Below are 13492 nucleotides of genomic sequence, written 5' to 3'. Positions count from 1 at the left end.
ATGCATGGGGAGACGTGTCTCAAAGAGGAAGAAACTTCCCCTCAGATTGACGTCATGATGCCAGAACCAAGAGACACAACCCACCCACCGTCCTGAGCCTTCTATGCGTACGGGAGACATGGTCCGTGGCTCTGGCCAGTGTGCCCCCCCCATGTGGGGTCAGAGCCACGGCACTAGTGGGCCGCGCACCAGGAATTGGAGACCTCTATATTTTAGTAGCACCCTATTTATATTACTATGTGTGTTTATCTCCGCTTCCGTATGTTATATAATCTTATATTATACAACTTTACATCTGCTGCTTGGTATTGATATTCCATATATCCTTATATACATTCCATATATACATGGATCCTCTGTGTTTCCAGCACGCAACAAAAGGCTTTAATCAAGCTTTACAGCATGTGTTGGTTGGGATGGTCTTGGCTGCAGAATAATGCACAGGCTGCAGGCTTTAGAATTGGAATCATAATTAAACTATGATCAGGGCAAGTAGCAGAAAAGCATAGTTGAAGAAACAAGCAGATGGTCGGGTCAGGTGAGAGATGCAAACCACGCTGCAAATAAACACATACAACAACAACAACAAAAAAAAGACAAAGGAAAAGCTCTTCCAAAAAGTCTACAGGTTCACAGGGCAGAACAATTAGTCATACTCAACAAAAGATAAGATATAAGCACCCTCAGCTCCCTTTCGATCAATATGAGGGTAAAGCTAGGTACACACATGCAATAATTGTCGTTAGAAAAGGAACAACTAATAATTGTGCACGATTATACGATTATTAACGATCGTATTGTGCACAATTCTGTACAGGCTCTAACGATAAGATCATTCAAATATGATCCAATATAATAATGTACACATGCTAGATACAATTGTTTGAGCGATGCAGGAAGTGACATGTAAAGGAGAAAGTGTACTGCACAACTATCCACGATCACTGACCGACCGTAGACACAATAGATTGCGAACAATCATCGCCCAATCAGATCCGCCGGGACGGTCGTTTGTTTCCAGCGACAATCCTCGTTCATCGGCTTCGTGCACTTTTTTTGTTAACGATTATCGGTCGAACGGTCGCTAGTCATTCGTTTCCAGCGATAATTATTGCACGTGTTTACGCAGCTTAAGCCTTAACATCAAGAACAATCTCATTCTGGCATAATTGGAAGCTAAGCGCATCCTTACCACTCTAAAAGCATGTCCACAATGGGACACATTTTTTAAATAGTGGAAAAGTTTTAGACTTAACCTACCTGACCCCACCATGAGAATAGCCTTTTTCCGTGGCAGATCAATAAAACTAGCAAAATGTATTAATTGCACTGTGATTGCCTCTGCTAGCTTTTCAACCATGGTTTTTCATTCCTGATTACCGTTGTCATTCCTGATGAGTCAACCCATGAGGATGATGTCAGGGGAGTGCTGTGCATATGGCAGATTTTCATAACCTCGTCTTGAGCGACTATTATCTGACATGTATACATTAGCTTATGACTATGTACATTAAACTATGACTATGGTAGAGACATTTATGTGTCATCACCTTAGAGGACAGTGTGCCAGTGTAGCATTTGCAGCGGGTGTGTATTATACTATTGTGAATTATAGTCTATTGTGATACAGGCCCAATTTTTTACATTTAATGGCACAGAGCACATAAATGTGTGCAGCAGAATATTGTGGCAATAGCACTGCAAGGCACACAGACACGGAGATTGTTTTCACGCAATCTCTGATGATCCTTTATATTAAACACCATGTGCAGTGCAGTGTATTGGATTGCACCATAGATAGGAGCAGATATAGACTGTTCACATAGCAAAGTGAATTATCCCCTTTAAAAGCATATTTGCCTTACCATAGTAACAAGATGAAGCTTTGCTGACTTCAACCATACAATCATGTGCAAAAGCCCATTTGTTAACACCTTATTGCATGCTCTTTGTGATAAGTCACCTTGGTAAGTGAACGGCCTAAATTCCTTAAGTAAATCCTCCCTATTGTGTGAACAAGCCCCTAGCCCCAACACTATATAAATACAAGATGAGAGTAATTTTTTTTTTCAAAAGTCATTTCCCTAAGAAGCAAAAGACATGGTTAAAAGTACGAATAGATTTCAGGATAGTATTTTCTATTTCCTATTATAGGTCTGCACACCGAGCAGATGTCTCTGGTTGTTTTCCTTGTTTACATACATGAGAACCAATCATATGTGATCGCAGCAAGCCAAGGATTCATTACAGTAATGACATCCAGGCCTTTACTTCCAGTGACTGGACACATCAGCATGCAGGCAGGAGACTGGAGCCAAAAGAGGGAAGGAAAGACAGAGACACACACGGGGATCCACGGAAATAACCCGTATATTGGATGTCATGGCTTATAGAGCATGCAAAAAAAACTTTCATAAATATAAATCAGATAAAGTTTGGAAACTGGAAGCTGTTAGTGTCATATAGAGTTCTAAGCAGTTCTTAGGACAGGAATGCTTCTACTATTAAAGTATCCAGTTACTGTCCTGCATTGTATATAACTGTAGCAGTTTTCCTCCTGTTTGATCATAAAGAGACATGGCCTCTCTCCTCAGCACCCTGCATGCCAAAAAGGCAGCCCATAGGCCCAATCACAAGGAGAGGAGGGAGCCATCCTGGCCAATCAAGGAGTATCCTGTCAAAAGCCTGGATCTTTTAAAACAAACATCCCTTCCAGTGACATACTGTATTTTTAGAGAGAACAGAGGCCAGAACTTGGAAAAAAAAAAAGTTGGAATGATGTCAATACAGGCTCCAGCCAATTGAAAATGTCAAGGGGAGGTGCTGGAAAAGTTTCTTTCTTCTTTTTGGGTTTTCCCTGCCCTGGAACAAAAAAAAGTCTATAATAAGTTTCCCATTAAAAAAAACAGAGGGAAAAAATCTAGGAGTGAAGGAATGCTAAGGATAGAGCAGTGGGGAGGACAAGAGCAGGAGGGGAGCTGGGGATACTGGGATCTGCAGAAGGAATCCCCCCCTCCTCTGTCTGTGACTCTGTATTTATATATACCTCCTATATACAGTAACGTGCTTCCATTTATCTCCCCTTGTATCTGTCCTTATCCTGCTTTCCCAGGTTCTCCACCTTCCAGTGCAGCTTCTGACTTACTGATTTTTATGTAAGCAAGTTTTTATTACTTTTGTGTTACACTTTATTACTTTTCCTTTTATACTTTATTCACTTTTCTTCTTTTCTGCAGCCTTCTCTCCGCTTCTTTTTCTGTCTTCTGACCACATCCCTCATTCTTCACTATGGGGGCAGCTATTTGTCAAGATGGGGAGCTGGATTTTCGCCTGATTTTTGGTGAGGAAGATTCAGACACTGCATCACCCAGGAGCAGTATGCACACAGCTGGTGAGTAAGCCAACAATACTAAAAAATATGAATTACTCCTCATCATTATTGTATACTTTTATGGTGTACGTGCCCGCACAGCTTCATACCTTCTGTGATCATTTTGCCATAAGACTAGCATTTTACAACCTATTTCACAACTTCTGTGATCCATTTAAGTCATACTGTCAGCTCTTTTGTCACATTAGAGGTCTGCATTATATCAATGTAACTTTGTGTTTGTTTTTATGTGTCTGCATATTATGCGTTACTGACCTCTCCTTCTGAACATGCTAGTTTCCTGGCTGTTATGCTGATTTGCGCCCCACAGTACTTTCTGTGTCACTAGTCTGGACCAAATATGCCAATCAACCGGTCAGATTTCACCTGGGCTTTCCTAGCTGCATACCTTTTCCAGAACGGGACCCTGAAAAACACTGGAAGACAGAGATTCAATATGAGAGCCAGGCAACTAGCATTTTTACAAAACATATTTTGCTCAGTACTAATTAATTTCATACTACCATAAGAAATGTACATAACAAGCATATAAATGATAATCTGGAAACATTCTGGTGCAAATAAATATTAACCCATAGCGGCCATTATATTTGACTATATTGAAATTCCAACTGCATTTGAGCACTAGGGGTTAATCTTGTCTTTAAGTCATCATTGCCTTTAGCACAGTTCAAAAAAGGCCGAACATGTGATCTATTTGCCTGACTCTAATTATAATACAACTTACAGAAAATCAAGACTTTGCCATGGCTTAATGACAAGAGAGAAACTGTGGTCCAATCAGAGAATATGGAAAGAGATAGATGCAGTGCAGACTATTAGGAAATACAACAATGCAATCACATTGCAGCCAAATCTCCATTCCAGACCCCATAATAAATAAGGAGCTTGTACTTAAATTACCCAAAGACAAGACAAGGTTATGGAATGATCAACAGTAAGTAATATAAAAAGAAAGATAATCAGTATTAATTATAAATAGGTATATAATAAAATTGAACCGTAGCCAATCAACAATTTTAGAACCTCCAATAGATGTTATCAAGCTTTATCATTTAAAAAAACTTAAACTAAAATCTAGTTTAGCAAGTCTGCTATTGCTGCCTTTTATCTGAAAATGCCATATGCCTGGCTATTTCAGTTTTTTTAAAACTAATCAATCTCATAATGAGAATGGTGGTAGGGATGACCTGAGAATGCAAATCAGTGCTAATTAGCAACTTGTTCCATACCATGCTGGAATGTCTATAAAAAGGTGTACTGGCTTCTGTAGTATTCATATATATATATTTATATATATATATATATATATATAAATATATATATATATATATATATAAATATATATATAAATTTGTATAGTGATATATATATATATATATATTAGACACATGCACCTTAATAATTTCTTTTTCTTTCCAACTACAGAGTCAATATATATATATATATATATATAAATATATATATAAATTTGTATAGTGATCATCTTTTTTATTTATTATAATACTTACAGTTGATCACGGAGCACTAGCAGTGCACAAGGAGAATTCAAGCATCTAAAGCTTCTATATTTTCTATATTTATATATATCTATATATAAACTACAAGTTTCTTTTAAACAGATTTATTAATCAAACTATAAACACATTTATACCATGGCATGAAAACAAGGCACCACCACATAAATACATATGATGCAATATAATACCACAGTCTCATACAAAGGTTTCTGCAATGCTATACCATTAAGACCAAGAGTGCTGATTGAGCTAATAACCAAATGGCTGCTATTAAAGCAATCTAACATGGGTATTCTTGTGCTGAGGATAGAGCGGATGCTTGTCTGTGCATCTTACCACTGTGCCTTAGTCTCTGCTGCTAATTCTAGACGCTGACATTTTCTTCACATGGCCAGTAGTGACGCTCATAGGAGCACATGTGGCCTTCCAGGAACAGACCGGCTGCAGATTAAGGTGCCATGAACACAATGTGGCGGGTTAACATGAATTAAAGCATGCTGCATTAAAATGGCCTATTTATATTGTGCAGACTAGCAAAGTACTAACCACTCAAAATAAAACAAATCCTATTTTTTACAAACACATTGCAAGTATATTTTGGAGCTCTGTTGTATGAGTACATAGCTACCATAATAGTGCCTTAAAGTGTAATTACTGATATGCACAGTGGTTATTGTAGTAACTTGCCTAAAAAGCGCATTTACCCCTCATAACTACAATGTAAAAAGTTCCCTAATTTTCTTAGGTTTGTGCTATCTGCTGTGTTGGGGAAGGTAGTAATTTTAAACATTGACTGAGAGGTACCCTTTAAGAATGCCATTGATATTTCTTGATCAAGAAATCAAAGACTAAAACTTCCAGCAGCACTAACCCATTGTTTATTTTTTTTAACCTTCCATCTACACCATACAGGTCAGACACATTTTTGCACGTGCTGGCTATGAGCTTTAATCTTGATTCTGGATTCTGAAATGTTTTATTGTATTGCTACATTTACAATGTAAGGCCAAGGGGGTAGACTGAAGAGAAAGCTGGATCAAATAAACCCCACCATTGGTGTCAATAATATCTGGCAACATTAGTGCCAGTGGATGAAACAAAAAACCCTCTGCATTAGTGTCAGTGGATTTAATTTAACACTCTGGTGATGTTGGTAATGGGTCTCTGTGGTTCTCTACGGAATACACACAAATCAGGGTGCTTTACACAGCTAAATAAAAACATAACAGCATTTTGCTTTAGTGCGCCTCTCAAAAACCCTGCACCCTGAAGAAGAATGATGCAACTATGAAAATTCCCTAACAGGTGGCTGTCAGCCTAGAGGTGTGGGTGTTCATAGGCAGGCTGAATGTGAATGCAGACCGCCCTAGGTAATGTGATGTATTCATAAGTAAATTAATGTAAATACAATCATTGAGTAGGGTGGGCTATGGACACTAAGCACGGTGAGGACTAGATGATGCTGGATGTCCTCCACATAGAAAGTAGACACTATCTCACTTTCTGAAGCTTCTAATGCACACTTTGAGAAGACTCAATAGAGTGACTGTTCTAAAGAAAATAGCAAGAATAGGTAAAAAGATCAAAGTGATACAGATGACAATAGAAATAGGGGACATTAAACAACATCTGCCTGGTATGCTTTAAGCCCCACAAAAAAGTCTAGAATGTCTTTCCATGACCCAAGCAGTATTCTAGTCCCCATTCTAGTTTATGATAAATGTTTTAACTGAAGTTCCATTTAAAAAAAATGTATTGACTTGCTTTTCTGCCTCGGGCATTGCAGCTATGCAATCCTGTTATGGGAAATTCGGTTAAAGGTGACCACAGGTGTTTGTTAGAATGTTAAAACATACATTTTTGTTTCAGGAATGAGTACATTTAAATGCACTAAGCTGACACCCCATACTTTATTTTGAGGGGTATAATATTTAGATGGTATCCAGAAGAAGGAGTTTTCATTTGCTCAAGGAGTGTTTGTGGAGGTCACAGTGTTCACATACTGTTAAAGACATTGTTATGCAATCTATAATCAGACAGAATGACAAGTTATATAAATATATATATATATATATATATATATATATATATATATATATATCTCAATCATGCTATATATATATACATATATATATATCAATCATGCTTCAGCTTTGCATAAACTTCAACAGCACAGGGCAATGTAGCTGTAACATAGGATGGTGTTGAAATTGAAGCTTTATTGAAGTTAAGCTAAGGCATCCATGCAGACTGCCCAATTACTTTCAATTGAAAGCTTCTACAGTCTGTTTCAGAAGTTAAAAAAAACTTGTGTTTGAAGTGTAACTGTGAACAGTGCTTAAAATAACCTGAACTAACACAAATTGAAAAGAATAGATTTTAAATCTTGAGGCCCACATGGTTCGTTAGCCAGTGTTCCATGGATCCATAAGGTTCCTCATAAAGTTGGTCAGGGTTCCCATCTGATTGTTTCTGTATAATCCTGGCTTTAATGGAGACATTACATTACATGACATGACATTTGTATCTGTATGTAGGTGGCCATTCTGAACACCACTGTAGAGTACTGAAAGCCTTCCTGTCCTAAGGTGACAATGATGCTATTACATTATATACCACAGCTTGGTGTTCCATTGGATGACCACATGCTTCACAAAATTTCAGTGAATGCCCAACAATCATGCATTTTGCCTTTTTCAAAACATATATCAATACTGAAATGCAAAACCATTATTTTAATCCTCAACACTTCCTCCACAGTCTTACCAATGATATTATAATGTATGTGGGATCATCTTAGGTTTTAGGTCCTTTGTTTAGTTTATGTACAACAAAAAAGATCATGTAAGTCATAATTATCAAAAGTACAGGATTGCTGTTACAGAGGCATTTAGATAAATATTCAAATGTGAAGAATTGGTGGAGAGAAAAAAGGTATTCCGTGTGGGTTTCTGCTGATTTATCTGGTGGTTTATCTGATTTGCTGATAAAAATAAAATATAAATAGGTCACAGAAGGAAGAAATATACACAATTACAACACCGACATTTCTAAGCTGACAACTTTAGAGTTTAAAGTCCCTCTCCAGCCAAAATGTTTTGTCTTATGTCTGGATCAAACAAGAGAGAGTTGCATCCTTTCTCAGAACTTGATGTTACCCAAGTAGGAAGATGACCTTCCTAAGAGGCGGTATGCTCCCGAGACATAATGAGTAAATTCACCAAACACAGACACAGGCAGCTTAGGTAACAGGCACAGACACAGGCACAGGTAACTTAATATTGGGGTTTAGGATATTCACTTTCAGTTACTATATATATAAATTGTTTGGTGACTTGACCTATCTCTACTGCAGTCAGATATAAAGTTTATTTCCTTGTTTCAAGGCCTTAATTAGACTAAGAACAATTAGCAAAAGACTGTGTAGGTAATTCTCCAGCCCTCTCCTGATTGGCCCCCAAGTTTCTCTATGTTGAGTGGTGGATGAACATGGCAACATAAACTTGAGATGTAGACGTGTATTGCACTAAAATCATTGTTTTATATATATATATATATATCATATATATATATATATATATATACAAATCATGATTCAAGCTGTCAGATTATACCCTTTATCACTGAATTGCAGAAAGTGAAAGTGATAACTGTGCTCATTCGATAAATAAAAAAATACTTCTTCCAGTCCCCTAAAGGGAAAAAGGAACTCTCCTATAAATCAGACATAGGGCATGTAGATATACATCAGCCTGGTGTATCATGGGGTCTATTGTACAGGTGTTTCCATCCATGACACTGTACCATAACATGACCCCTGATCCCTGACCGGCCTGACTTCCTTCTGTTTGTGTAGTCTGCAGTCTGTGAAATTGTCATAACATATTCCAATTACCAGACAGCATTGCGAAGATTACCTAACTATAGATGGTACAACCATTACAACAATTACAAAAAAACATGAATTGTACTGGATTGTATATTCTAGAACAACAAAAAAATATGATGGCTATTGTATATTAGTACTTATGTGACATCACACCCATTCTATAAGCATTTAGACTGAGATACATGATGGTGGACTAAGGAACAGCATAGGGGATACATGCCAGAATTTGACCTGAGATGTGTACAAATCTATATATGTGTATATATATACATATACACACATATATATATATATATATATATATATATATATAGATAGATAGATAGATTTGTGCTGATCTCATATATATTGTACATATAATAGTATATAATTAAAGTGGCAGCCATCATTATTGGTTAGGCCATATCCTGTTCAGAGTGAGAGTTGTTTTGTTGCCTACTAATTCATATTTAGACATATGTTTTGTTTTTTTTTGTTTTTTTGCTTCAACGTTTTACCACACTGAATGCACTAGCAACACAAACACATACAATCTGACCGGGGTTTTAAGCTAGATACATGTATGTCTTCATTTGTACATAAAATGCAGGCAGTTAGTATCAGTCATATCTTGTTCATATGAGGGTGATTTACTCTCTATACTGTTGTTCAGTTTTTAGCAATAAGTTCATTACACTACAGATCCTGTGTCTCATATTGCCTTTGCTAGCCAGAATCCAAATTTTAAAATAAGTCTTGATGAGAAGTGATCTGTAGTAATACAGTATGAGTGATTGGTATTATGTATCCATTTAGGTGAGGGGAAAATAAAGAATGAATATTCAATTTTTTCCATTTCCCATTTCTGTAACAAGGCATTATCAATTAAACTTCTTATCCATTACCATGCAAAGTGATGGTAAATAGTTGCTCTTGCAGAAGGTTATTTTAGGGCAGTGTTTCTCAACCTTTTCAACATGGGAGAAATCCTTGAAATAAATTTCAGCTCTTAAGGAACCCCTGTTATAATTATTTTGTTCCTATGTACACAGTACATTAGTGTGGGGGTCAGTGGGTAGAATGCCTCTTTCATTGCTAGCCAGTGGAAAAAATGTCACCCTTGATGCCAAAGAGATCAATGGTGTGATATCTAGCTGTGATACCAAAGTGTGATTGGAGTGTTTGAAATAAAAATCACTGATCTCCGTGTGCCTAGTATTTTACACTTTCAAAGTGGCAAACAATTTCTGGTATACTGTAAAGTAGTAATCAGGCTGATTTTCACTTTAGAAATTTGAAACCAGCATCTTTCAACAGCTGAAAGCCTTTAAGGCAATCTTGTGGCAAAAAGCTTGCTCTCAGCAGTAAAGCAATGTTCATAGGACTGTCACCCGGGATCATTACTATCAGTGCAAGTAGCAGTTATAGATGGTCTGTATTCAGGGATTTTAGTGTCTCTGATGAACCGGTTCTATCAGAACCCACATTGTATTTGCTGTCTGTTTACATGTAGATTGCTATTTGCTACACCCATATAGCCACTCAATTTTTGTCACTGTATATGTTTGCCAGGCCCCACTATGTCCTTCTCATTTTATTTAGTATCAGCCGTACAGAGGTCAGATTTATGCTCAAGATGACCTTGAATAATCAGCTTGTACAATGAAATCTAGTGTCTGGATAGATAAAGTTAGGCACATGGGTCTGTGAACTATCTCTGTACCATTACAAACAAAGTCTCCAACTCCCACATCTCATACTGTTTTGGTGGCCTATTTTTTGGAGGATCTAATTTTTTCATGTTAGAGGGATGTGAAAAATGAAAATCAGGAAACTTGTGTCCGAGTAACAAATGTCCCACCTTTTCCCTGCTAACACCCTTTATTTCTCTATTCCCCTCAGTTCCCCTCTCTAATGCCCCCATTCGTGGCTCTCCAACGCTTGCCCATGTTCTATAATGACAGACCCCTCAGTGACTGGTGAAACTGTTGTCTTTGGAAAAGCAATAAAAACTTGACAAAAACTTATCATACATTCTAAATATGTGTAATAATTCTGCACAATTAAACCTTATGTTTCATATAAGGCTAAGTGGTGTAAATTCTCTTCATCTCCCCAATTCCATGCCATCACAGGACAATTCTAATTAAGAAGTGTCATAAAAGCAGGAAGTGAACACGTCTTCCCATAAGGACAAATGTACCATAATTACAAGTAATATTCGTCTCTATTTGGGGGAATTTCCTCTCACTTCTGGTTGCAGCTCCAAAACAGGACGTGAATGAAAATTTCAGCAGGACACAGACAGCATAAAATAAAAAGTTTTATTCCTCCCAGAATGTAACCCAAAATAGGATAAAAGTTTGCTATAAGTCTGCCAATCTGAAACATGAATAGGCAGATCTCTCATGTCTTGTGGAATGCCATTCTGTGTCCTGTATGGCAGACTCACGCTAAATTATTTTCTGTGTCTGGCTCATACGCAAATATAATCAAACCCACCTTGTTTTTATTACAGATTGAAGGGCTGAATGGTGTGGGATTTATATTCATTAGTTTCCAGATTTTTGCAGGGAAGTGTGCTTGAGTGAATGTATTCAACTAATAATATGAAGGAATATAAAGGTTTAACCAAAAGACAGGGGGGCAATGCCCTGATCTGGGTTGCTTCAGTTGGTTAGGTCTAGGTTTAGCAACTTTATATGTCTAGAAATATGAGGACGTCTGACTACCTGCAAATACTGGCCAGTGGATTTTTTGATGGCACAGGCATCTCCTAGATTGTAAGCTCTTCGGGACAGGATCCTCTCCTCCTGTGTCACTGTCTGTATTAGTCTGTCATTTGCAACCCCTATTTAATGTACAGCGCTGCGTAACATGTTGGCGCTATATAAATCATGTTTATTATTATTAATAATATTATTAATCCAACATGGCAATGCCAGGTTTCATTGGTGGTTCAGGGAGCATGAGACATCATTGTCACACATGAATTGACTATCATAGAGTCCACATCCTAACCCCATTGGGAATCGTTGGGATGTGTTGAAGAAGACTTTACTCAGCGGTCTGACTCTCCCGTCATCCATACAAGACCTTAGCATTAATACAACCCTAGATGGAAATAAATGTTGACATTGCATAGGATAATTGAAACAATACCATGATGAATGCGCGCCATAATTAAAGCAAAAGGTGTTCAGTGATATATTAGAGGTGTGAGGTTTTTTTTGGCCAGGCAGTGTATATGTGCTGTTGTAGTACTGTAAGTCCCAGCATGCATGCTCACTATACACAGGATCAGAGGTACAGAATTTTGGTCCTCCCGCCCTTTGCAGTGAAGCCGTTAATCCTGTCTCACCTCTTCCTTTTTTTTTTGCTGTAAACAGTTCACCATCTCTGTCTTCCCAGACAGCCACCCCCTCATTTTACTTCTCTTTATTTTTCCCTCCATCTTTACTGTTTTTTATTGAATCTCTGACTTGTTTGTTTTCTCTTTCTTTCTGTGTACATAATTAGTATTACAGTTTCTGGCATTAATATTATTTTATAAGACACCATATCCCTTCTCATATGTCTGCCTTTTATTTTGTCTCTTTTCCCTTTGCTTCATTTCTCTGGCTATTGCTCTTCCCGCCCTCCCTCTGTCTTGTTTAGAATATTCTTATTTAGATATTCCAACATGTGGTACAATTTAGTCCCTCAGAGGTTTGGCAGGCGAGCGTTGCCGTGGCGACGGTGATTTCGGCTGGCGTAGTTTGGGTTGGGGGGGTGTAATTAGGTACACATGTCCCTGAACTTCTGGATAACTTTATAGGGCTGAGGGGGAGGGATCCCATGAGCCACAGAGTGTCTGTGAGGAAAGATTTCTGCCTGCCATAAAGGTCAATCAACATTCAGCTTAAAAGCACATTTCCCCCACAAGTCCTTTTTTTTTTTAATGCTCACCCCTCTATCATCCGGTACACCTCTTAAGCACCAAAACTCCAACTGTTCTTCACCACACCCAAAGTTTAAGATTAAAAAAAGTCTTCCAGACTCCTTTTCTGAGTGTTTTTCTGAATTCCTTAATACCTAACTTGTACACATTGTTCTGACCGTGCTATAATTCATCATCGTCATACCAGGCCTACAATATGAACACACCTGCACAGGCAGACACGTACACAATGTAAAGTATTTTAATAAACATGGGGTGCCATTAGACCAAATGAGCCAAGGCCCAGTTACATTGGAAAAAAAACATTCACCTAAATGTAACCATTATGAACATAACATAAGATGACCACAAGCCATACTTTCAATATCTGGAAATCCTTTGGTTTTGGCTCAGAGATTTTGACTTTTCTGTAAATCTCTCACAACTCTGGCTAGAAGAACTCCAGCCCACTGACTAGACTAATGAGAAGCAGGAGACACAGGCTGCTCCTTCTCCTGCTCCTTCTCCTGCTCCAATAGGAGAATAAAGCTGATTTACTAATGAAGTTGAGTATGATCAGATGTTTTACTTCAATTATCAAAAAATTGCAAATTCTTGTTTATTTATTTATTTGTTTCTTGGTTCTCTTTTTAGTAAATCAGCCATATTGTCTGTGAACACCGGACTTTAAAATGGAAAGATTGTGTCTGGGGCAATGGGATCATGGGAATGCTCATTTATTGCCCCATTGCTTGTTAACAGTTTTACCCAGTTTTTAAACAAATGGAGTCTTA

The 13492-nt window shown here is 37.7% G+C and overlaps 1 protein-coding gene and 1 long non-coding RNA gene across 3 annotated transcripts in view; one reads left to right on the top strand and one right to left on the bottom strand.

The window, feature by feature from the left end:
* The window catches only part of LOC140333491 (uncharacterized), a 127921-nt gene that overhangs the window by 10372 nt on the left and 104057 nt on the right, over positions 1-13492 (bottom strand). The window contains exon 5 of the long non-coding RNA XR_011921373.1: positions 3647-3807. This is a non-coding gene — a long non-coding RNA (uncharacterized lncRNA). The remainder of the gene's footprint in view (positions 1-3646; positions 3808-13492) is intronic.
* The window catches only part of NFATC4 (nuclear factor of activated T cells 4), a 37560-nt gene continuing 26961 nt past the window's right edge, over positions 2894-13492 (top strand). The window contains exons 1-2 of one of the 2 annotated variants that reach the window (XM_072415152.1): positions 2894-3155; positions 3237-3391. In XM_072415152.1, the coding sequence (XP_072271253.1) occupies positions 3289-3391 (103 nt within the window). In that variant the 5' untranslated portion in view covers positions 2894-3155; positions 3237-3288. Of the gene's footprint in view, positions 3392-13492 lie in introns of both variants that reach the window. The other variant, XM_072415151.1, reaches the window with a different exon arrangement.

This window comes from Pyxicephalus adspersus, chromosome 6, assembly GCF_032062135.1.
Source record: "Pyxicephalus adspersus chromosome 6, UCB_Pads_2.0, whole genome shotgun sequence".
Lineage (NCBI taxonomy): Eukaryota > Metazoa > Chordata > Amphibia > Anura > Pyxicephalidae > Pyxicephalus > Pyxicephalus adspersus.
The sequence above is the reverse complement of the archived record's forward strand: the minus strand, read 5'-3'. Positions and strand labels throughout refer to the sequence as shown.